The 25,671-nt window shown below is 47.2% G+C and overlaps 1 protein-coding gene across 1 annotated transcript in view; it reads right to left on the reverse strand.

Moving 5' to 3' along the window:
• Window positions 1-7: 7 nt before the first annotated feature.
• LOC103808000 (potassium/sodium hyperpolarization-activated cyclic nucleotide-gated channel 4) overlaps window positions 8-25,671 on the reverse strand; it is a gene marked incomplete at both ends in the record, with an annotated part of 91,205 nt that continues 65,541 nt past the window's right edge. The window contains 5 exons of the mRNA XM_009080754.1: window positions 8-129; window positions 11,258-11,422; window positions 13,131-13,371; window positions 14,645-14,791; window positions 25,154-25,372. Of these exons, the coding sequence (XP_009079002.1) occupies window positions 8-129; window positions 11,258-11,422; window positions 13,131-13,371; window positions 14,645-14,791; window positions 25,154-25,372 (894 nt within the window). The remainder of the gene's footprint in view (window positions 130-11,257; window positions 11,423-13,130; window positions 13,372-14,644; window positions 14,792-25,153; window positions 25,373-25,671) is intronic.

The raw sequence follows: 25,671 nt of genomic DNA on the forward strand, positions 1-25,671 counted from the left end.
TGTGAGCACAGTGTGCCATCTCTCTGTCGTGCTGCACGATCTGCTGGATGATCTCATTCTCTTGGTAGTTGAAAACACCTGAATTGAGGTCATGCTGGACTTTATGCAGCAGAATGGAATTTTTCTTGCCTATAGAGAAAGTGAAGAAAGAGAGTCATTCTGGTGTGTCAAGGCACAGGAGGCTTCCTCAAAGCTTCCTGACAGACTTCCCTTGAATTGTTGCCACTGTCTCTCCTCCACTATCATCATGGGATCTCTCTCATACAGTCTCTTTGCTCCAGCAAAAAGATTGTATCTGCTTTTGTGGCACGAACAACCTCAAGATCCCACAAAACTGTGAACACTCATCCTCACATAAACGGTAAAGCCCCTCCTGGAAAGTGTGGCAAACAGGTAGCAAAGCTTATGAATTTGGAAGATTCCCATTTTGCACACCTCACTTTCATTAGAAAATGAGAATAAACCCTCTTTAAATCCAGTGAAGTCTTCAGCTACTCTCCTTCAGCTACACCTTTTCCTCATCTGTCTCATGCAACTTGTTCACTCTGGAGTCAAATCTGTGTGTTTAGTTGGCAGGAAATTTCTCTATGAATAAGAGACAGAGGGACTTGATCTTGGAGGTCTTTTACAACCGTAATGATTCTGCAGTTCCATTCTATGACTTGATGTGCTGGAAAAGCCCAGCTGGCCCAGATAGGAGCTCTCAGACACACTGCAGCTCCCTTCCTACCTGGCTGTGTCCTCCAAGCCCCAGCTTTACAGAAACTGCAGGCCAACAAACGTCATGTTCCAGCTGGACTCCCCAGCCTGCAGCAAAATATTAGCTCAGCGCTTTGCCTTTGCAATGGGCTGGAAAATGTGGCGGAATGTGTTTGTCTGGCCTGGGAGTGCACCTGGCACTGAAGAGATGCACTCCTGGACCGAGGGCCAGAAGGATTCAGTGCAGGGGATAGCCTGTCACCAGAGCACTAATGCCTTCCCAAAGGAGGGATTTCTGATGTGGACAGGTCCTGCATAAGGGTTTCCGTGTCTCTGTTCCCAGAGCAGCACGTGGGTGGTAATGCTGCCAGCACTGATTTATAAGAAGCTGGTGTATGCTGATTGGAATGATTTTCTTACAAAATTAGCGTGGATTAGATCCCTGTTCTTGGCTTTTCAAGGGTCCTTTATCCTGAAACATGCTAGTTTGAACTGATGAGAGCACCTGCCCATGGGCTTCCTTTTCATTCCTGTTTGCTGAAGCTGTTGGGGTGTGAAGGGTTCAAGTCTTGTATGTGTCTGTGTGTGTGTGCTGTGTGCACACCTGGCCCTGCTCACTTTGGAGCTGCAGCTCAAGGAGTGAGTGTGGAAGGGTCATCTCGAGACGAGGCATCAGGCAGTTTAGATCAGATCAAAAGCTGCATTAACCCTCCTCCTGAGCCAGATGTATCCTCAGACCCCAATCTCAGCACTGCTTCAAGTGTCCTTTATGCTGGTTCCTGCCTGATCCTCCTTAGTTCTTGTTCAGGACCAGGGCAAACAGACAGCACTGTGCCAATTCCTGTAGATTTGCAGAGCATGGGATAGTGGCAGGTCTGCAATGGACACCTGGATGTGGAAGGGCCTCTTTTCCTGCACTCTAATCCCCAAATCATGTCATCGTGTAGGAATCAAAGGCTGGCAGCACAGTGCTGGTCAGTTAAGTTTCCTGCAAACAACAGCTTGTCCATTAAACTTGTCTCCACTGTCTCATGACATCACAAGCTTTAAGAGAAGTCAACTGGTGATATTTTTGACCAAGATCACAGTATGGTATTTCATTTGTCGCATACAGCATTCTGTTTAAACTGGTCAGCCTGTAGTTTCCAAGGAGTAATAAAAGTGGACTGCCACATTGGGTAGCAGTTCCCAGTGAGATTCCAGAGGAATTTCCTTTCAGTCCTATACTACTCAGCCTTCAGATCTTATGATCTGGGTGAGGTACATCTAGATGACATCCAGATTGCTGTTGGGTTTGTTAGTGTATGATGTATCTTTTAAATGTGCAGCAGATAAAAGAGTAAGAGTTTAAGGACATGCCTCTAACTCCAGACAAATAGAAAATCAAACATCTGTCAGGAAAGAATTGAAATTACATTCTGAAGAGGGTAGCTGGCATCCTAGTATCCTAAAAAGTCACTCTGAAATGGCAGAATCTTGAATATCACTTGCTGAGTTCCAAATCTACCACCAGAAAAAGGTGAAACAATTATTGCACAAATAAGGAGCAAATTGTAGAGGGAAAGGGAGATACCAGTCACTACCACATGTGGTGCTGGAAAGATACAGCATGTTTAATTCTGGCTGCAATGCGTGAAAAGTACAGAAAATACCCCCAAGAACCAGGCTTGAAAAACATCAGTGAATAAGTACAGCGTATTCAGCTTCTCTCAGAATAGAGGTGATTTGATACCAATTTATGAGGAAGCTCCCAGACAAAGGAAGCTGTTAAGCAGTATTCCCTTCTGTTCCAGAAGGAACCATGAGACAGTGTGATTTTAGACAAGCCCAGAAAAAAAAGGAGCAATCTAACTGTAATTGTAGTTAAGCACTGGAAGAACACACTAAGGGTTTTTCCTTTCTAAAATCAAGCATTTATCACTTTGCAGAGGATGAAGTGTGTCTCAGTGCTGTGTGGGTAAAGCTTGCAGAGGGCTAAGTCAGTCATCCCAGGGGCTGGAGAACTTGTCTGTGCTGGAAGTGTGTGGAGGATATTATATAATGGCTCTTTCATTGTATATTGGACTGGAAAAGCACTGGATACCCCTAAACAGACAGATCCTGGTTGCACCCACAGCCAGGCATACCAGAGGGACATGAATGTCACCTTTAAACTGCATTTTTGCAGTCAAAGGCACAGAGGGTCACTGCATACACACACACAGTAATTTCCACCCAGTATCTACTAGAATCACATACAAATTAGCTCACAAAGAACTGCTTAAACAGAAACAGAGATACTAACTGTTCCACGTATGGAGAGAAGGAACAACCTACTGGACTACAACAGCAGGTAAGAGAGAATGTGGCCAGCACTCTTGAGTTCAAGAGGGATTCAGACTGCAGGTTTCCAATCACTCTCTTTCTGGAGCTGAAGGTACAAATCCCAGCATGGGGAATCTGCATCTCCCTTGCAGCACTGCAAGGTCAGGCTGTGGCTGGGGACAGCATGCTGAGCTCAAAGCAGGCAGGCTGAAATGCTGCCTCACCACGTTTGCTGCCTTGCTGTCCAACACAAGCAGCCAGGGAGGAGTGGACAGGTGGAGGATAAACAGCTTTCCAAAAGGCTCAGAAGCAGCCACTGCTCTATGTTTCCATCATTACACCTCATCTCACTCTTTCAATTCTATGTCACCTGGCTGTGGCTTCTGATTCCTTTCTGTGTCTGACTTCCAGTGCTGCCCTGGGCCCTGCCAAGGCCCCAGTGATGTTCCTCAGAGCTGCTGGGACAAGTGAAGGGACTCGTGCTCCACAGCCCGAGCTCACCAGCAGTTCCCTTGTCTCCTTGGCACAGCACTGAGCAGACAATATGCTAACATTTTCCAAACATGCCTAATATTTACTGGAAATGGTTTGATCAAAGCTCCTTAAATTTGTGTCAAATTGATTAAGTAACTCCGGTAAAAACGCTTGAATGATTATTTTTCTTAGTTTTTAAAACAGAACACTTCATTTTCCCTTTGAAATTACATTACACTTTACTGTTTTCCTGACCTCAGCTTGAATCTATTAACTGTTTCATTAGATCAATTTTTTCTCTTGTGTTTTGCCAAGAAAATATCAAATTTCTCCTCCAGAACACTGTAGAGAATTACTGAAAATGTTCTTTAGGCTATTGAAGGGGAGAGGAATTTTTCAAAATCATTTCTCAAAATGTTATTTGGTTGGCAAACTGAAAAATTAATTGGTTTCATCACTCTAATGAATTGCATCATTTACGTGATGTTTCCACACACCAGTGTAAGTCCTATTAGTTGCTTCTGGAGAAAATCCTCTTTCCAACCAACACCAGATGAGAACAGGCACACAGCAGAGTCCTGGTGGGACAAAGACAATTTCCTGGCAGGTCTGACTAAAGTCCTGCATGTGACATAAACCAGGCAGTGGGAGTAACTTTGCCTGGGCCAGTGGTTCTGAGATTGGTTCTGAGATTATTCCTCCTCCACATCTTATTTATGAAATTGCTTCACTTTCAAATTCATTTTCCCTGCTCTGGGTTTATTGTCACAGCACCTGCCCCAGAGGGAGGGCAGAGAAGTCAGCAATGAGAGGGCTGAAAGGCTGATGAGTTTGGCTCTGTGTAACCCTAATTGAAATCATGTTCTGGAGTTCCCAGCTATGCTCAGTGACCTGCAGTGAGTCCTGTGTTCTTGCTAAGCCAGGGAGAAGCTTCATCAGGAGAAAGGAAAAGGGACTCCTGCTCCCCTTCAATCTAATCAGGGAAGCAGGGAGGCTGCATGCTACAGAGTTTCTCCTGTGTTGTTTATCCCACATAAATTAAAGTGCCTAGCAGAGTTTAAGGTACTAAGACAAACAACCCACTCAAGCATCACTCCTAAAAGCACCATATAAACTTCCTGAGATGCCCCAGAGCTAGCAGAGGAGCCATCTGCAACCACAGCATGCACCAGCTCCCTTCCCTTGCTTCCTTGGAGGTAGCTCAGGGTTCTAAAACTCCCTATTTTCCTCACTGCAATAATAGGCTAAATATAGGGAAAAAAGAAAGATATTTAGAGTCTTGAAGATGTTCACAGCAAAGCTACTGGTGCTTTGAAGTGGAGCGGGGTATGTAAAATTATGGAAACTAAGCAAACAGATGTTTCTCCCTTAATTAAGAATTGCAAAGTCAGATTTTCCTCAACTGTAGATAGCTTACAAAAGAACAGGGAGAAAGGCTCATGTGATTTCATAAAAGGCACCAGCACTCAACAATAATTCTTCTATCAAATAATCAAAATTAGCTTTCTGTTGTTAAAATTCTGCGCAGACACAGGGGAAATTAGCTGTGACTTCTGTTCGTTTCTCTTTTCAGTTCTCTCTGAGCCCACTGGCAGCAGTTTAAGAATTCAGGTCACTAAATTGCTTTCTGAATTTGCATGTATTTGAAATAATCTCAGTTTATTAGGCTGCCTTGTGCCCTGGCCTGCTGTCCAAGTGGCTGCCCCTGCCACACGGTTACTTCTCTCAGGTTTTCACTTACTATTCACAGCCTGGTACCAAGTGCCCTGCTTGGCTCTGTGGCTGCAGGCAGGGCTGGCAGCACAGCCCAGCTCTGCAGTGGGTCTTTCCCCTCCCTTGCCATGGGCTGCTGGTCTCCTGTGGGAATTCAGCTTATTGCCATGGTCTCCAGAGGGGCAATACAGCAACTGACAACTGCAGGCAAAGAAACCTTGGCCATCCTCAGTGCCTGGCAGTTTGCCACGGCTGCCTCTATGCTCTGAGGAACTCTGGGACTGTACTGGTTGCAAGGTCTTGCTGCAGCAGCTCTTGAGTCCATGTGCACAGGGAAATTAGCTGGAACAGGGAATTCACAACGGTTCTTAACTCCAAGTATAGGGGCACTTTCCTTGTTCAAGCCTGACTCTCTCAGATGTAAGTTAACCTGTACTGAACTGCATTAACCGTGGGGTAAAGGTTTCTGCTCAGAACTGAAGATGATCTTGGAAAAGACCTCAGCAAAGCCAGCTGGATTAACCCTAAGAGCATCCTCACAGGAGATCCGCACATTTAACAAACCTGCTCTAGAAACTAATTTAAATGAAGTTCCCTGAGAGCCTGGCTGTGTAAATCCATGACACACTGGATGTGTGAGCTCTTACACTGTGGTACTTCCAAGGAAGCATCCACTGACTCCTGCACTTTCATTTCTCTCTTGCTGTATCCTTTGGACTCTGATGGTACATTTAAAATGGACAATTCCTTATCTTTGCAAGTGGAAGTCTTCCCTCTCTGTACAGCTCAGGCCTGCCACTGATAGCTTTTCCTCTTCCAGAAACCAAATAGATACCTCCCAAAATAAGCAGCATCTCCTTTACCAGGCAGAACACAGCCAAACTGCTGTAGGTCAAATGACACACAGTGAACAATGTTATCTGATGTATCTCATCACAGTTAAACAAAGTTCAAAAGAAACTAAGCTCTTCCCTCACACTCTTCACATTTATGTGCATCATACAGAGCTTTGCAGAAAAAAAACCCCAAAACTGAATATCTAGAGCTAGGTAGAATGTGAGTATCCATGAAGGACTGTAGGAGCTGTGTCATATGGAGTGACTGCAGCCTCGAGCACAGTGTCCTGGCTGTTACTTATCACTGGAGACTGAAGCCAAGGAGCTGCCTTCTCCTCAAGTGGCACAAGTGCCAAAGCTCCTACACTCAATCCTCAGTGCCCTGCTGGAGCTGACAGCTGTGACAGGGACACATTCTGGAAGACTCTGGACACCTTGGCACTGGTTTTGTGTCAGTTGGGTGCTTTGCAGTGTGGGCTGGTTGCAGATAGCTCCTGGAATGCCTTCAAGGCAGGAAAAGTCTCCTGAGACCAGAGGTGTCATTGGTAAGGAGGTCTGATTTTATGTAATTAAAAAGAGGGTTGAAAATTACTTGTAAAGGTGTTGGAATGGTAAAATGTTATCTGAGCAGGTGTTTTATTTTGATGCAGATAGCAAAGAGCTTTGTGGATAGCAAAGACCAAGGTCACTTATAAAGTCAAAGACAGGTCTCATGAGATCTCATCACCATCCCCCACTGTCCCTTCTGTTGGGGTGTCTTAGGCTTTATTTTCCTTCTAGAGAAATGGCACTTCATATTCAGGTGAGCAGGGTTGCCAGTTCACCTTAATTAAGCTGAAGTAATTTACATTCCCTCACGGCTGCTGAGTTACTGATACCTTTCCTTAGGCTACATAGAAAATACTCTGAGTCTGGGCCCTTCCTTCCAAATTAAAAAAATTCAAATATTGAGTTCCTGCTTAAGTCCAAGGTCCTACCCTATGCTAGACAGCATTTCCAGGGGGTTATTCACCTTAGACATCTTACATAGCCACCTTAGGAGAGGCAAATCTCACTCTAAATGCCTTTTTCTCTCTGCTGACTATATTCAGATCTCCACGTTGCAGCACTGGAAATTATGGGGGAGAATTTTATGTCAGAGGAATACACATAGTGGTGTTTGAACTCTGATTCCTCATAAACAATTATGTTCCTGGGTTATTCAGATGATGAGAGGACACAACACAGGAGAACCTGTACCTGTATCAGCAGCCTCAAATAAGAAGTATATGTATGTCTATATATCCATCTCAATCTTCTTAAAACCAAATCATCTGCTCCTCTCACATGTGCAGCTTTTGGGGGGTTATTCACCTGTGTACAGTAAACAAATCTGGGACTTGAGTGTGGATAGAGTGTAAAACTGATGCTGAGCACATATTGTTTTATTTATACACATTTCAGTCCGTTTCACTTATTCACATGATCTCGCCCAGTACCTGCCTCAAGGGAGCAGCTATGAAACACTCCAAGCTCCATCTTTGTTAGCATTATTTTCTCTGTAGAAGCCATGAGGAACTGAGGCAGGAGCAAAGGCAGGACAAGGACAAACAGGGCATGTTTGGCACTGCTCGCAGCTCCTCTCAGCCCAAGCTCACCCAGCCTCACACAGGCCAGCCCTGCCTCTGGGGCCACAGATCCCAGAGGATTAGTCAGGACTAGACAGGAGGGGCTGCAAATCCAACAGAATTTCAATTGCAGAAGTGTGATCATGAGCTGGCAGTCAAAATGTTTGGGAACAGCTATTTTTGTGGCTTGTTTATATGACAAAGCTTTTAAAATTTCTACCACTGTAGTATCTTGAACAGACACTCTCATACTGCAATAATATCATAAATTATATTTATGGACTGGAATGGCATTGTCTTGGCTTTTCTCTGGGTTTTTTTTAGCATCTGCAATGCCTGGAGGAAACACAAGGCATCTTTAATCCTGAGTAAACTGGGATCCTTGTATCAAAACATATGCAAGTGGCATTCAAAATATATGTGTTTCAAACCACGTGGCCAAAAAGTCCTGATGAAAATGGAAAAATAACTTCCTCTGGCTTTAAGGATGCTTTCAGCTCTCACTAGTGACCTTTGGGGGATTGGTAAGGACCTAATGACAGACATTTACAGTGTTTATTATGGCACATCGAACAGTGGAAAAGAATCGTTGCCGATATTTTCTGAACACATCAGTGGCTTCTGATCTGACAATATCCACGGCCTGTGTTGGGTTTACGTTCAATGAACATTTAAGTGGTTGTGTTTTACAAGTGCAAATACTTGTGAAAATCTAATTTTAAGCTTCAGTGGTCACTGAAAGCCAGTTTCAGAGCCAGGCAGGAACAGAGTGATGTAACTTACGTAACAGATACATCACAAACTGGGACGGGTCACAAACGCTTGTCAGAGGAAGAATTACTCACTGGAGAAATCACAGAATCATTTCAGCACACAAATACTACAAAGAATTTTACAGCTTGGGCAGGGACAAGAAAGAGAGGGTGATCTAATCAGTGATAAAATTATCATTAATCAGTGATCAGCCTAATTTCTTTGAGTGCCAATCTCCTGGCCCTGAGCCTGTGCTGTGCTAAGTGTGTGATACTCTGCAGCTTGAGGAGTTTTTAGGGTCTGAAGTTACTCAGACTTCAGCAGGGCCACAAATCTTTGCTGAATCCCAGCCTTACTGAATTCATGGAGACTAATCCCTTCCAGTCTTTAAAGGGCTCTGCAAGTACAAAACACCTAGGAAGCTTCTTCCCCACGCAAGCATGGCACAGGCAGGATGCCAACACTGATTCCCATTAACAGCAGAGGCTGGAGGATACAGCAACACGCTCTGCAAGGGATTGATGTGGCTGACAGCTCCCTGGGGTTGTGTTCTCATGCACTGCACAGCCCATGTTCCAACAGAAGCCATGGGAGCAGAGCCTGGGGGGCACCACCCCTCTCCTGCCCTTCGACCCAGCCACAGGCTGGCAAACTGCACTTGCCCTGCAAAGGGAGTGCCTCATCCACCTCCAGTCAACCAGTCCTGCTCCTGTTGCTGCAAGGGACATCTTACCTGCTCATCCTGCTACCTAGACAAGCTTAGAGCATGCTTTCCAAACCCTCCACTAGCAGGTAATCCTGTAAACATCTCTCCAGTCACTGACACGGGATGGAGTGAGATTTGTCTCCCTGCTCTCTTGGTTCCTCACTGCACAGGGGGAATATCATATTGATCCTGTCCTGGTACCAGAATAGTGACAGAGACCTCTGAATCATTTCCTGTACTCGGTGAGTCTTGGGCTTCCCAAGGACATGTCATCTGGGTAGAAGGGAGTTAGTGAATCCACCACTGACTTGGAAAGAGGCTTCCATTTGCTTCCATCTTGTGTACAGATCCTGAGCTGAACATGACAGGAACCAAAAATATGGTCCTGCTTCTGTACATACCTGGGTTTCAGGAACTTCTGTTCCTTAATAATCTAGTCCTCTAGAATAATTCCTGTTGTTTCAGAGAGAGTCTCAGCAGAATGCAGTAACCTTGAACTCCTTCAAAAGTCACATGCTGCTACACAGCCACTGCACTGCTCTTTCTGGATGGTGCATGCTCTAGAGGAAGGCGAAGAAATGCCTTATTCATAAAGACAGGGATTTCCATGGGATCTGCCAGTTTCACTAGGGCACACAGCACTCCCTTAGGCTCTGTGGGGCAATGCCAGCCAAGGAGTGTTGGGCACCACGGGGGTGGAAAGGGCTATGGAGATGCTACTTTGAATAGCTGAGATGCAAAGTTGAGAGAACAGGCAGCTCTTGAGCCTGATTACCAGGGAAACAAGAGCAGCACTAGGATTTTCAGTGGCAGAGGGGCAGATGTTGTCTCAGGTCAGCAGAATGGCATTAGGAAGGGGGGGGCAAGCAATGTCAGGGCTCTGCACCAAAGGGCCTGTTATTCCAGTTGCTCTGTGTCACCTTCTGACCTTATATTGACATTTTGCAGCTGTCTGTGGAAGGAAATTTCTCCCTAGGGAAGAAGCATGTGAGGCTCTTCATGCTGGTTTGGAACTTATCATGAATTTCAGTTACTTATGCAGTGGGCACAGAGCAAAAGGCAAGGAGCACAGGACACCCTGCCTACCTGTATACCCAGTCCCAGGGAGAATCAGGCTGCGAAGCTGAGCAGCACTGACCACCGAAAGCCGCAGAATGTGAGATCAAGTCGAGCTGGCCCATCCTTGGAGGCACCTGACATCCTAGTTTCTCTGCAGTACAGTGTAATTTAAATAGCCCAAGTGATGGGCCTGTTGCCACTTACACCAGGGCCTCATTAGCGTGGGCTTTGCCAAACTACATCTTTCGCTCAGAACGTTTTCCTCAGGGGTCACACTTTCTGATTTGCAGCAGGTAATGAGATGCACAGAATACAATGTTCCTGGCATAAGAAGCCCCAGAGGCACTGCACCCCTTGCTGGGATGCCAGTTTATTCCCTACCCTCTTCACCCCATTATCCTCCTCACCTCTTGCATTGTGTTCAGACCTCCACTGACCTTTTCCATTCTCAAGGCAATGGAAATGCAAGTGCTTTTAATAGATGTATAATAAGCTAAAGAAGTTAGACTGGGACACCAAAATGCTTGGTCCTTAGTGCTGCAGACTTCTTGCATGACCTTGCATAAGTCACTTACTTTCTCTCTGTTAAACACCTCTGGTTGTGACCAAGGAATGTTATCCTAGTCTTCTCTAGTTAGACAAGGATGTTTGCAACACAGGTTGTCTCCCACAGGACAGAGAGCATCCTGGGATGGGTCACTATGAGCTGTAACAATCATAGAATCATAGAATTCCTTGGGTGGGTAGGGACCTTAAAGCTCATCTCATTCCATCCCCTGACACAGGCAGGGACACCTTTCACTAGATCAGGTTGCTCCAAGCCCCATCCAGCCTGGCCTGAAACACTTCCAGGGATGAAGCAGCTACAGCTTCTCTGGGCAACCTGTCCCAGTGCCTCAGCACCTTCACAGGGAACAATTTCTTCCTAATATCTAATCTAAACTCTCAGCAGGTTTGGATTATGGAGTACCTTGAGGGAGCTGAAGTCAGGCAAAGGGAGACAGGCTGAGATCTTCACAACTCCAGCAAAGGAACTATGGGCCAAGCCTGGTGATGGAGTACCAAGGCAGCAGGGAAAGAAGGAGACTCTCACACCTTGCACTTACCAATTCTGTCCAGCCTGTCGAGGGCCACTGTTTCAAAGGCTCTGCGCATCATGGGGTATTCTTCCAGCACCTCGTTGAAGTTGTCCACGGAGAGGGAGTAGAGGCGGCAGTAGGTGTCGGCTCTCACGCTGGCCGTGCGCCGGCCGCGCGTCAGCAGGCAGATCTCTGCAACCAAAGGTCCAGGCTGAGAACACAGGGACAGGCAGCCCAGGGCCTGCACTGTCACTCACAGCCAGGCCTGCCTGCCTGCCACCAGGGCCCCTCTCCAGCCAGATTCTACCTGCTCTCCCACCAAAAACATGACCAGTGTCACTACTCTGCATGTGCACTAACATTCAAAAATATCAGGGGCTCAGTTGTGGCAGCTGCTACACACAACTGCACCTCAGGGATTCTGCTGATCTAATTAGCCAGACAAGTTTTGCTATGGTGGATTATCAAAGATATCACTTGTGCATTCAGACTGGAGGAGCTGTCTTTCTTCAGCTCCTCATGGGCACTGGGAGCAGAAGGTCAAGTCATGCTCTCATCGAAGCTAATTCTCTCTAGATTTGTAGTAAAGGCTCTGTGCTGATCTGTGCCTTTGGTGCCTGGGAGTAACTTTTATCCCCACACCCAGAACATTTGTCTCTTTACAGTTTGCAAAGATTTTTGTAGATCTGCCACTAGCTTACAGATTGTCAGGGAGAGCCATGGTAATGGCACCTATCAACACTCAGTGTGTTTACACTGTGTCATCTACTCCTAGATGGCTACAGAATAGAAAGCCCTTGACTCAACCATAGCTCCTTGAACACTCGGCAGAGAGCTCCCAAATCCTACTTTTCCACTGCTTACACAGAGTGTAGGCAGCTAAGACAGGCACTTCAAGACAGATGGTGTGACCTAAAGAGTGACAGCACTTTATTTTGGGTGTCAATCCACCCCAAAGCACTGGTACAGCAGCACTACAAGGTTGTAAGTGTGTTATTAGGCTGCTTTCCTAAGGAACTGATGTTTAGGGCACCATGCCATGAGTATGAGGAGTTGTGTGTATGCTATCTAAAACACATGGAATGTCACAGGCAATTTCAATCCAATCTGTCAGTCAGGGTATCCTGACTCCAACGCTTTAACTCCAAATCCCAGCAAACAGCCTCAACTTGCTGACTGAACAGTCTTGAGACTGAACACTCCCAACTCCCTCAGCCTTTCCTCATCAGTGAGGTGCTCCAGTCCCTTAATCATCTTTGTTGCCCCATGCTGGACCCACTCCAGGAGCTCCATGTTCCTCTGGTACTGAGGAGCCCAGAACTGGACACAGTATCCCAGGTGTGGCCTCATGAGGGCTGGTGCTTGGGCTTATTTCTCCCCAGGTGCAGGACCTGCACTTGCCCTTGTTGAATTTCAGGTGGTTCTTCTCTGCCCATCTCTCCAGCCTGTTGAGGTCCCTCTGAAGGGCAGCACAGCCCTCTGAGGTGTTTTCCCTTCATTTTCTCCTGCACTTCGTGTGGTAGATGCCAGGCACCAGGACTAGGCAATGCTATAAATGTGCTTGGAGATTTGAGAAGATTTTACCTTTAGGTTCGCAGCCTCACTGATCTGTCAGCATGCCTGGGGCAAAAAGAAAGGAACCTGCAGGAACAAAGCTTCCCTGCTCTGTTTTGTTAGTATTTACCTAGACTCCTGAAGTGCCCAGGTGTCCTAGTCATCTCCCACTGCACCATTTACTCTAGGGGAAATTTCAAGACAGGTGAGATGAACAGAGATGGTGGTGAAGGCTCCTGGGGTATCATTTCCACTTGTTGCCATCCCTGTGTGTCCAGGACAATGAAGGAATGCATGAGCAATAGCAGTGGGTGTCACTGTGTGAGGGTGACTGACTGACACTCACCTCCAAAGTAGGAGCCATCAGCCAGCTTGGTCTCCTTGTTGCCCTTGGTGAGGACACTGACCACCCCGTGCTGGATGAAGTACATCTTCTTGCCAATGGTGCCCTCTCGGATGATGTAATCCCCTGGCTGAAACACCTCGAAGCGCAGCTTGGTCAACATGGAGGTCACAAAGTTGGGATCTGCGTTGGCAAAGAGGGGCATGGAGGCAACCAGCTTCCGGCAGTTGAAGTTTATGATTTCCTGACCATGATGTGATGCAAGAGAGAGAGAGAGATGGAGGGGGAAGAAAACAGGGGACAGGGAGCAGAGAAGACACATGTGTTTAGTTGATATATAATGACCTGTGAAGATCTCCCACTTGACCTGAGCATTACAAAGTGAGATAAAAATGCTGTTCCCTTGTTCTGGCTCCCCTGGCGCAGGCTGGAATGGGCTCTGGATGCTCAGAGCACAGAGCAGTGTGAGCTGGAGCTGACAGCTTGACACTATGCTTCACTGCTTTCATTCCTATGCTTTCTCTCTGAGCAGGAACAACAATCCCAGCCTCCCAAATACAGACAGTATTCCTCTTTCTTCAGGAAACCTTGGGCTATGAGAGAGGTGCACCACACTAGTGAAATGCTGCATGAAAAAGCCCAGGGCTCCTCTCTGGTAAAATGTCATAACTCACCTTGGCAGCCCCACGCTCTCTGCTGCCCTTGCTTGTCAATGAGATATTAAACAGCACAAATGTGCCGAGGTGCTTGAAGAAAGAACCATTGTGGGCAGATGGGGACAGTGTCAGGAGAGGGGAGGGAGAGCTGCTCACCAGTCACCGGGGCATGGGCTGCACCATCAGCCTTGGCTGAAGGAAACACAGCTCAGCTGTTCAGCTGTCACACAGCAGACAGGGGCTGTGCCTCTCCTGTGGCTTGGTGTCACTTGGAGGGTATGACAGCACAGGAGCTGCTCTGTGCCGTGTCAGCTCAGACTCAGAGAGCAGCAGAAAGTGATACTGAGTAAATCACCTCAGCACAAAACTCCCCAGCCACGTAGGGAAGGAGCATATGGATGACTGGAGCAGGAAGAAAGATCTGGGGAAGCATCTGTCTCCTCCTTACTGAGTTTTTTAGAGGGTTGCCCTTTGAGACTTTGGCAAAACGAGTTTCAAAACACGGCTGGTATTTCCTCAGCTCTTTTCTCTCCCATGGAGGTACATTAGTGGGAGGAGGAAGACTGCTTCTAGAGCCAGTGGGTGACATATTGGTGACATACCAGGGAGAACCTGCATTGCCAGACTTCAGCTAGGGAAGGGGATTTCTGCAAACACTCCTTTGAAGGATGGGCCTTGCTAGAAGGCTCCTCCTTCCTTTGACTCTACCTGCTGTTACAGCTGATGGATGGGGCACAGATGAGGCCAGCACACTGCATAGAGGCCTAGGTAAACACATGAGGTGGGAGTTTACTGCCCCAGGAGCTTCACAGCTGCTGAAGGTGACAGGAAAGTGCAGTACTCACCCCCTGCCCTCCTTACCTCTCGGAGGGGCTCGCTCAGCTCTCCCAGGATGCTCTCCTCATCAAACATCTTCCCCTGGTAGCGGTGCTCATAGTAATCGTGGATGCGCTGCCGCATGTCTGCCGGGAGCTTGTGGAAGGACATGTACTGCTCCACTTGTTTGTACTGGGCAGGGGAGAGAGGAAGAACAGGAATTACCAGGACATGCAACAAATGGTGCCTGCTCATGGACAGCATGTGCTGGACCATACCCACACCTGCTTCCTTCACACCCAGCCAGGCCCAGGCAGGCAAATCTGGTGTAGGAGAGAGCAACTGTCTGATGCCACAGGGAGTTTACAAACATCTTTGTTACCTTCCCCAAATGACTGCCCCATGATTTAACCTTTCAACTTAGCCTCAGCCAGTTACACTATGGAGACACCTCCTCATTCCCTGGGTGCTGAGCAGCCCAGGTGCCTGTTCTCCCCTCCACACAAAGAAAAGCTGGGAGTGCTGCTGAGTAAGGAGTGCTCAGCTGGGAATCTCCTCACAGGAAATAGTGCTAAACAAAGACTGTCCAAACCTTGTGGAGGATGAGAGCAAGGAAAGTCCAATGTGCCCCCACAAAAGGTTTTTCCACAGCACACAGCAGAGCAGTGGCCAGGGTCTGTGACCTGGCAGTTGGGCTCTGGACCAGTCAGAGATGTGCAGCACCTCGGAGTCTCACCAGACACAGGACTCACTGTACCAAGGGGCACATGAAGCAGCAGAACACAGTCCTGCCTTGGGTGTGCAGTCACAGACAAACTGAAGGACACGCACAGGTTGAAGCTGCAGTACCTGTGGCCTGCTGTTCCTCTCCTCTGTGTTTGCCCTGTCATGATGGCACCTTTGCTTCCCATCTAGGGCTGCACAGAGCCTGATTTTCTACACCTTTTCCTGGCTCCTGTTGCCCCATGCACTGCTGCTATCCAACCTGTCCACATTTTACCTCATGGTTTGCATTTCAATTGTGTCACCTAGAGGGAAACACAAGGGCACACTCTGACTGATGCCAGAGCAGTTTTGGGGGATGAATGGTGCTTTCTATGAATAAATGCACTTCTCCACGGGTACAGGGCTGTAAATGAGTCCTCTTGCCTCGAAGATGCTGCAGGGACAAGGTGTGTGCACTGCAATGGTGACACTTCCTCCCACTGGTAGGCAGTACAGAACATGATCCTGAGTGTGTACCACACCAAATAATGCTGGCAAAAGGACTGTGCTCCCCTTTTCCCAGCCACTTTCCCCTCTTCTCACTGATAAATCTGTCCCTGAATGTCCCTTTAGTGCAGCTTGTGCTGAAGAGACTAATTACTGAACCTGTGCTGGTTACAGCCACTCTTGCACACCCCAGTGTCACTCTGCTCCAGGCACAGCCTGTGCTGGCACTGCCTTGCATGCTAACAACTCGATCTGCACCAGAGAGGAGAAGGGATTACCCTAAGAAGCCAAGGTGGCAGAGGGGACACTCGGGGTTTCCTGGCATTTCCAAAGCTTTTTGTCTGTAGTGAGCAGCACAGAGATGACTGTAAATATTCATGATCACTACAGCATGATCAAAGTCAAGCGAGTCACCACCTCCCTGCTGGGAGCCAGGCAGAGCACTGGCAGTGAACCCTGCACTTTATTATTTGGATTGCTCAAGTTCTGCAGGGCCGGGCAGGATGCTGTGGCAGGACAGGGTATGCTGGGTGCTGGTCAGGAAGGAGGGAGGCAAAGGGAGTGGAAACCAGTGCCTCAAATGTGGGCAACTCACTGGCCTGAGCCTGTGGAGAACATAGCAGGTTATGCTCTTAAATGCAAAAAGTTTAAGGATTTGGCTCAGATTCCTAAACACAGATGTTTTCTGCCACTGGAGATGCACCGCACCACGAGACATCCATGGGACCTGGAAAATCAGACACGGGACATGCAGGACACTCAGTGTGGAAATTCCCTTTCATTAGGTACTAGATTTTGCTGACTCAGTTTTATCACATTCATCCTAAATCCATAAAGAGTTCTGCTTGCTTTAATGCTGTATTTTTGTTGAATAAATTATTTGCCAAAAATATCACCTTATACTCCCAGTTTTAGCCCAATGCCTTGAACTGGACCATTGAGCAGCGTCACAAGATGCCTCTCATCACTTGCTGCCAGCCACCTGCCCCTACCCTCCTGCTCTCAACCACAAGCACTTGCTATCCATCTTCAACTGACCTTTGCTTCTTGGGAAAAACACCCCCATGCTTCTTGGATTCACAAGCATAGTCTGGATGGGGTGACTTGGACTCTGCTTATTCACTACTGTATGTGGATTTATTGCTTTGTAACACAGAGCAATAAATTACTGCTCTGCAATATCCCTAGGGCTTGTCAGATTCTCCTGCCATCACTGTCCCTAGATAAGGCTCAGAGTGAAAACAGGACAAATTTACTTCACCAGAAATAAAGGTGCTGCTTCCAATTGCAAATTAAAATCATGGTTATAAAAGAAAACTGTGAAATAGGAAACCATAACTCTCCGTCATCATTAACCAGAGGTAGACATCTCAGCTCTCCTGCCTTTGCTCGTGCTCCCTCCTCTCACCCATGCTAGCTTAGGGTTTTGGGGCTCTTAACTCTGCAGAGGTGGTCAGAAATGAAAGCATCAGCCTCTCTCCTCTATGTCTGATAAATTGAAGATTCATGTGAAGTTTTTCTCCTTCCCTTGTCACTGCTCAGCCAGGCTGAAGGTCCCACTCTTTCAGAGTCAAGCATATGACACTCTCTAAAGCCACTTCATGCCCCTCTGTGTGCCTTTCAGACGTGGCCAGGCCTACCCTGACACTCCTCTCAGCTCTTTCCTCCCTCGTGCTTGTCTGTTCAGTCTCCCACTTGTCTTCATGTCCTCAGCCTGACCTGTGCTCAGAGGGATGTGCTGAGATTAGTGACCTCCCAGAGTTCAACTAGAAAGACTCGTTTAGGAATTATTTAAATCTCTCTGAAGACAATCAAGCCCATTTAAATCCCAGCTCATTTTCTTAAGTCTGTTTTTCCTCAAATAAGCCTTTGAAGGAGGTATTAATATATCAAAAGGAAACCATTTAGCTGAGTACTTTTGCTTCTAAAACTGGCCACTTTCCCTCCTTGTCTCACCACTCTCTTTGCCTTCTACCAAAGCTCAGATCACTCACAGTCCAAAGGGAACTAAATATTTTTAACTCCTTCCATGCCCTCAATCTCTTTCACAAATCCTCCTCTCTCTGGCAGGAATAAATCACTGGCTGAAAAGGTTCATGCCCTAGTTCTGAATATAAAAACATCAGGCACATGCTGTGATTCTTGGGGTTGTCCTATGCAGGGCCAGGAGTTGGACTTGATGATCCTAGTGGGTCCCTTGCAATTCAGGATATTCCATGATCCTGCCTGCATCCTTCCATAAATAGTCTGAAACCACTGTGGCACCAGGTTGAATTTCCATCAGTCCCCACATCTGGACTGCATGGAAGTCAACAGAGATGCACTTGTGTAAGAAAAGGAGACTCAAGCAGAGCAACACAGTTTCAATCAAGTGAGAGATTATGATGCTCTGACAGTATCTTCAGTGCTGGTATCACATATCCAGAGGGATTGGATTAAGAGCCACAAAAGCAGCCACCATGTCCAATGCTGGGACTCTCCCAAGTGGATTAGTGCTCCACAGTGGTAAAGATCAAGCCATGAGATTCACCACATGGAGGGTTTGGTGGGACACAGTTGCATCTTTGTTTTATTGCAACTGACCTACGATTAGCAGTAAAGCAATGCAGCTCCCAGCACTCAGCAATCCTCCAAATGAGACAAATGCTGAGTTCTCGGGGGGTTTGCCTCTTAGGCTGTTCACATTCCCATCCTCAGGATTTTTCCATGGCCAGAGACCTACATCTTCCTCAAAATGACCAAGACACACATTCTTAGGGAGTCAGGGGAGAGGGGAAGAATAGTGAAGCTCTGTTACACCCTGAAATGACACAAACACTGCTGATGGGACCTTTGCTAGTTTCCTTTTGCACAGCTCCAAGCTGGCTGTGTATTTAGTGCTTATCTAATTTTGTTCTTCCCTCTCTCTGAAATGGTGCTGAGATGTGTAACTGGTGCAGCTACCACAGCTTGCCCAGAGCCTGCCAACACTGAGGAGCACAGTTGGCTCTACACACACACTCATGCTCATGAGCACTGTCCTGCTGTTTTCCAACAAGGATACAGACATTCATAAACCCAAATGTGCACAGGGCTGTCTGCTCTGCAGCGACAGGAAAGTGATGGAGAGGAGCAGTACTGGAGCATATGCTGTCCCTTCCACAGCCTCCAGCCCCAGGCTGTGGGAGTATGGGCTTATGGATGAGGCTGAGGCAGGAGCAGAATTCCTTCACAGAGGAAAGTCCCAGTGAACTAGGAAGTGGGAGGAGACAGCTAGGGTGGCTGGATGGGAGGAGTGGAGGGGATCAGAGTGTGGTACAGACAAACTGTACCAGGTTGTACAGGAACTGGTGGTTATTTCAACACCACTTCAACCAGAACAGCTCAGACCACATCTAGCACAGCACCAACATTATCAGTGCTACTTTTGGTTTTTGATTAATGAGCTAAATTTAAATCCACATCCATCTACTCTTCAGCTTTAGAAGGTATTTGACAGCTCCCTTCATTCTGCAAAAGCTCTATGTGGTGTCCTGGTTCTGAGTTCTTCCAAGGACAGAGTTAACCTTTGTACCTCAGCACTCGCTCATGTTGCCACTAGATGACTTTTAAGTGTTGCAAGTTACCTGCTGACAAATTATGGAACACTTTTACCCTTACTGCATGGTACCTTCAGAAATCATCTTACCCAGAATCAGGCTCCTTATGCCTTGCTGTGGTACAAAGTCCACAGACACTAGCAGAAATAATTCCTGGAGCTTTTTTCCCACTTTCTATCCAACACTCATTACACTGAGGATGGCTGTAATGATCAGCTGCTGGAGTTGCCTCCCCTTGCTGTTAATCAGCACCTATTCAGGCAAGGATTATGCTTCAGACAATCCCATTTCTGGGCTGGGAGATGGCAACAGACTGAGTAGGGTCGATAATGAGCCTGATGAAACCCTTGTTTACCTCTGCCCATCTTTGCTATGAGCAAAGTGTCTGCTCACTTCAGGGTTCTGAGGAAAGAAGATCCAAGAAGTCTGGGACAAATTTCTTTGCATGAAATGTGCCATGTGAAACGAGCAGCCTTTAGCCAGGAGAGAGGCCTTGGTGGGAGGCTCAGCACGTTGCTGGTGAGGGATTTATTTATTTATTTACACTTCAAGTGCCAAAATGAATTTCAAAACTGATAATGAAGTTTGAAATCCCACACTGGGATCTGAAGAACTGCTGAGGCAAGAACACTTCCCTTCCCATGACAACACAGGCAGTCACACTGCTCAGACCAGGCTGTCATCAGCAGAGCTCAGAGAACAGAACTATCTGTCTGACTTCCACGCTCAGAAACAAGATGTCAAAATCTGAGCTGTAATTGCAGTATCCCTGATACAGCAAATCAAGACACGTTTTACAGCTTCAAAATGGGGTTTCTCTTTGGCATACATGGGGAAGCCAAGTTTAAGTTCACCGATGAAATACTTCTCTGCAAGAACAAAAACTACTCGACACCAGTTCAGTTAAGGCAATTTGCACTGCAAGACATTAGGTTTTCATTCAGAAAACATTTCCATTTTATAACCAACCCAGGATTCTTTCAGGAAAAAGATTAAATAACCTTAAACAACTGACACAAATTCCTGATGTTCTGGTTGAGATGAATGACTCATTATTTATACCACCACATTACCTGTTTCTTGCAATCATTTGTCTAGAATTGAGATGGATGTGGTGCCCATAAAACCACAGCTGTCTCACAGTGCTGGATACACTGTCCAGAGCCAGCCATTCTCCCCAGATCTTGGCTGCTCACTGCATGGAAGCAGTTAGAGCCTTTGAGTCACAAGGAATGACATAAACTGGAAGGGTCCTCTGGCCCAAATCCCTGCTCGAAGGAGAGCCAGCTTACATCAGGCTGCAATTTTCTGACAGCCTCCTTGGATTTACTATCACGTGTGGGTGGGTATGCAGAGAAAGTGGGGATGGGGGAGCCTCTGCTATTTCAGACATTCTTTGGTATGTCAGGGAGGGAGCTGGACCCTTTCTGTTAGCTTCAGCTGCACCTAACCTTCTCCTCTCACCTGCTGAGTCTGCAAACCAGCCAGGAACCCCTGATTACAGAAAACACTGCCCAGAGGCAGTGCTGAGGCACCAGGCCTGGTGCACATCAGAGCCTTCTAGACACAATCAATAAAGTACATCATCTGTAAGCCTTGTTATCAGCCCCAGATGCTTTGAGTGACAGGAACATGGGACACAACAGTTCTCAGGCCATCTCTAAACAGACTGAGGTAACACACAACTAGTGCAGTCATGATAGGAGGAAGCAAGGCTCTCCAAAATTTTTCCAATTAGGAAATCTGATTGCATTTTGCATTTGATTAAGTTTTGCAAACACCTTTAATTTCTGATGACAAAAGGGCTGAAATGTTGATAGTTGGACAACAAAGTGTTTGCATAACCAGACCACGGGATAAGCTGTGGCAAGAAGGGCTGTGCTGATGGTTGAGCAGGGCTGTTTGAGGAACTGAGAGGTGATGTCATCAGTGCTTCTGCAGGATTTATAAAGTGATTCTCTCTTCAGTGTTACCTGCTTGTCCCCTTGCAACTGTGCTGCAGCATGAGCTCCTTCAGAATAATGACAAGTGAATATGCAAGTATCTACCCAGTTTCAAGATATATTTTAAGAACAAGAGGCACTGGATAGACTGCTCAGGGAGGAGGAGGAGGAGAAGGGGAATGAATTTGGAGTGCAGAAAGCTCGAGAGAGTGCTAGTGTAGCACAGATCTTGAGGAGAGATGAGGCTCTGGAAGGAGAGGTAATCTTTTGGGCTTTACTGGGCTCTGCAACGCTGACAGCAGCAATTCCTGCCTCTCATCACTCGCTCTTCTGTATGTACCTGGGAAGATGACACGGGAGAGCAGAGCCTCCCTGCATGATGCCATCACTGCTTGCGTCCTGCTGGGGCCCTGCTTGCTCCTCCTGGAGCCCAGAGTGTCCCTGCTCTGTTCCAAGGAGTGTGGCTGCAGTAAGCAGCATAATCACCCTCCCAAAAGCCTCAAGGTTACAGAGTCTGCTGGGGAGGATGCATGGGTGGGGGTGTGTGTGTGTGTGTGTGTGTGTGTGGTGACTTGACAGAAATATTAATCCAGCTGAGCTTTAGAATTAGAGAAGGAAATTAATAGGAGAACCTGCAAAAAGCATGACAATAACTTGCATATCCGTCTAGTTTATTCCTCTCCTGGGCAGGAATCACTCTTCCGCTCTCGTGTGACAGTTACTGCAGGCTCTGGGGTACTTTGGTAGTCAATGCTGAACTTAGATGCCGATGCTTGAGCTGATCCATGAACAACTGAAGAGGGCCTTGTGCCTCTGCTCTTGGGCACAGACCCCTCCACCAGCACCTGCACCAGCTCTGGCACTCACTGGTCCCTGCAGTAAACAAATCCAACCCACTAATCTGGCAGGAAATGAACCTAGAAGAAGAATGAGCTCAGTGAAGGTCTGAGAAGTATGAGAAGTGGTGCACAGCTGAGAAGAGTGGCAGGGACCACGGGGTGAGAACAGGCATGTGAGGCTTCCCTCTGGGGTCAAAGCTGTCAGATCAGTTCAGTTGTAACATGGAACTGCACAACATGACTTGGGGAAAATTGTCTATCAGAATCCTTAGAGATGGAATTGTAGTAGTATTCTCTCACATGAAGGAAACAGCCACCAATCTTGGGTTCAAAGATACTGTGGGGTTAGACACCAGACTGAGGTTAAGAGATAAGAGTCAGCTCTGATCCTGCCACTGACTCTCTCTGTGACCATGGGCAAGTCTGCAGTGTAAGCTGGGACAGACAGGTCCCCTTTGGCTTTGGGACTGGAAATCAAACAGTCACTTCAGAGTGCCAGATCTAAAGAGCTGTTCTGATTCAGAGCTTTCCAAGGGAGGCCAGGGCCAGACTTACACAATGGCTGTGCCACTTCCAGTGCCTGGGCTGGTGTGAGTACTCTGTGCCACATGGGACTCTCCACTTGTACTCAGAGACCTCAGCACTACACTGGGTTGGAGGTGCAACTTCTCTCTCCAAACTCTTCATGGTTCCTATCACCCCACTGATCCTCTCCAGCTTCCCTGCCTCACAGAAACAGCACAGCACAAAGTGAGATGCTACAGGAGATTTAGAGAGGACAGAGATTGAATGTCCAAACATTCAATGAATCCGGTGCAGAGTGAGGCCAGCCTGCTCCTGAAGCCAACAAACAGCACAGCTTGGCTTTTATTCCTCTTCTCAAAAGCCCTGTTTGTACAAGGGAAGAACAAGTTGGTTTGGCAGAGATCTAGACAATCTGAAACCTCACCAAAAACTCACTCCTGAACCTTGTCCCAAGGGTTACACAAAGCAAAGCCTCTCAGCAGAGCTACTAGCTATAACCTTCTCTCTCCTGTTTGATGTTTCTGCTGTTTTTCTCCCCCTTCTCCCAGAACAGCTACTAAAGGCCCTGTAGGCTGAGCCTGTGCTGAGGTGAGAGGCAGAGCCCACAGGTGTACTCAGCAGAGGTCTCTCAATTGCTGTTGGCTTCTACCAATCGACCTCCAAACTTGGTGAGATTCTCTGCTTATAATATGCTTCACCAGACACTTTGTCCCAAGAGGACTGAACTAAATTGAGTTGCAGGGCTGCAAATCACGAAGCAGCCTCATTTAATCATGGCTATTCAAGTGCTAAGGAATGCAGAGAGTAAATACATATTTGTTTTTAGGCCATCATTTGTCCCATTTGCAAGAGGAAAATGAATGTACTCAATCCCTGAGGCTTTGATCCCAGGAGAGTAACTTGGGAAATAAACCTGCTATAACCACTACACAGGAAATAAACCCTTCGTTAAACTCTCAACCTACTGCTTTTGTCACAAAGCTCTTGTCCCAGATCTATTAACCCTCTCATTCACATCTCCACGTTCTAATAAGGCTTTAGCATTTCACACTGCTTCTGCCACCCCCACTGCCATCCCTGCTGGCTTACTGGTGACTGATTTCCCTGAGCACTGACTGGAATCCAACTTCCAGGGTCAAGTTCTGCCCTTGTCTTCAGACCTGGCTTGAGAAAAATCCTCTAGTGCCCAGTGCTGCAGGTATAATCTTGGCTGCGCTAGGCTGGCCAGGTGGTTGCATTTGCAAATCAGTCCTTGACTTCTATGCTACTTCAAACACATTTGAATAAATACTCTGCGTCCAGAGATTTGATCAGCTTGCATTCCTAGTGCTGCAGTGTCCTTCTCTTTGGCATGCCTTGGTCTCCCTTAGAGTTAGTCCAGCTGTGCTGTAAAACAGTGGTACAACTCTACACAAAGCCCAGTGCTCCATATGCATCCCAGTCCTCAATATTCTTCTCCTGGGCTTTTTTCCTCTTTCAGCTCTAGCTGTGGTTTGGGATCTTCCCTTATTCTCCAGGCATGAGTCAGCCTCTGGTCTCCTTTGCTTTCACTCTCTGCCCAACTCTCATTTCATGGCCAAGTGTTGTAATCCCTGTGCCTCAAACCTGTTCCTAGGCCTTTCCACCTCTCCCCTGATCTTAGCATTTACTTAACCTGGCCTGTGCATGCTGGCCAGTTTCCCCCCTGGAATCACAGCTCCCCTTTCACCTAATCTAACCACACCTGGCAGGGTCAGAATGGGGCCAACAACTACCTCGTCCTCTTCTTAATCTCCAGATCAAATGCGTCTGTAAGACCTTGACCATAACACCTCCTTGCCTATGGCACCCTCATCCCCAGTAAGTGAGGGCAGTTGTTTTTTTGGATGCTCTGACCACCTTACAAATTCACAGCATCACCTTAAGTCCAACAGCACCCGTGGCTGCTGTGGCAGTGGCACCTGATCCTCTGTGACCCTTCTGGCTGTGCCCTGCATTATGCACCTCAACAACGGTGCAATTAATTAGATAGCTACCTGGGGAAGCTGCTCCACACCGTGAGCTGTGCTTTGGGGTTTGTTCTGCAGCTTCACTCATGAGCACTGAAGTGAATAATCCAGATACTTTTAAAGAAAGTACTTGCTAAACAAAAAGCTGCGCATTCTGGAACATTCACTTGGGGTTTGAAACAAGATCTCGGAAAGGAAAAAGTGACTTACAATTTTAGATACCAGTGACATTGATAACATTGATCTAAAAAGACAGGCAGCGACAACAAGAATCACCCACTTGCCCTACTATTATTCACCTGATCTTGCATCTATTTCTTCCTGAGGCCTGTTGGAGCGAATGGATGGGGATGAATTACCAATGAACTGCACCTTGGCCTCTCACATGGGTCACTGACAGCGCTGGCTCCCTCCAGACAGCCAGAAGCCACCCCAAGGCTACAGCAGTGCTGCAGAGCCCAGACCTTACCTTCTCCTGGTACTGGCGCCGTGAGGAGTCCAGGGACTGGATGAGGGCTGTGGCGTGGCCGATGAACATGGCGTAGCAGGTGGCCCCCACGATCATGCTCAGCATGGTGAGCCACACGTCTGACATGCCCACGGGTGCCTGCTGCCCGTACCCGATGCACAGCATATGGCTCATGGCCTTGAACAGCGCGTAGGAGTACTGCTTCCCCCAGGAGTCATTCTGCAGGGACAGACAGGCAGAGCTTCAGCAGTGGGACAGGACATTCTGGAGGTGAACAGTTCAGAAAAGCATACCTAGCACCCCAACGAAGTCCACATTCAAAGTACCTCCATGTGTCAAACAAGCGATTGAATTCTCTGGTGTTTTGGAAGAGCGTTCAAAGTACCTCGATGTGTCAAACAAGCAATTGAATTCTCTGGTGTTTTGGAAGAGCTTGGCACACTCGATTTGGAAAAACAAGCACAGATTTAGTCATCTCACATTAACTGCTTTGGCCAGGGTTTTTACAGATTCCATGC

Source organism: Acanthisitta chloris, unplaced genomic scaffold, assembly GCF_000695815.1.
Source record: "Acanthisitta chloris isolate BGI_N310 unplaced genomic scaffold, ASM69581v1 scaffold16888, whole genome shotgun sequence".
NCBI lineage: Eukaryota > Metazoa > Chordata > Aves > Passeriformes > Acanthisittidae > Acanthisitta > Acanthisitta chloris.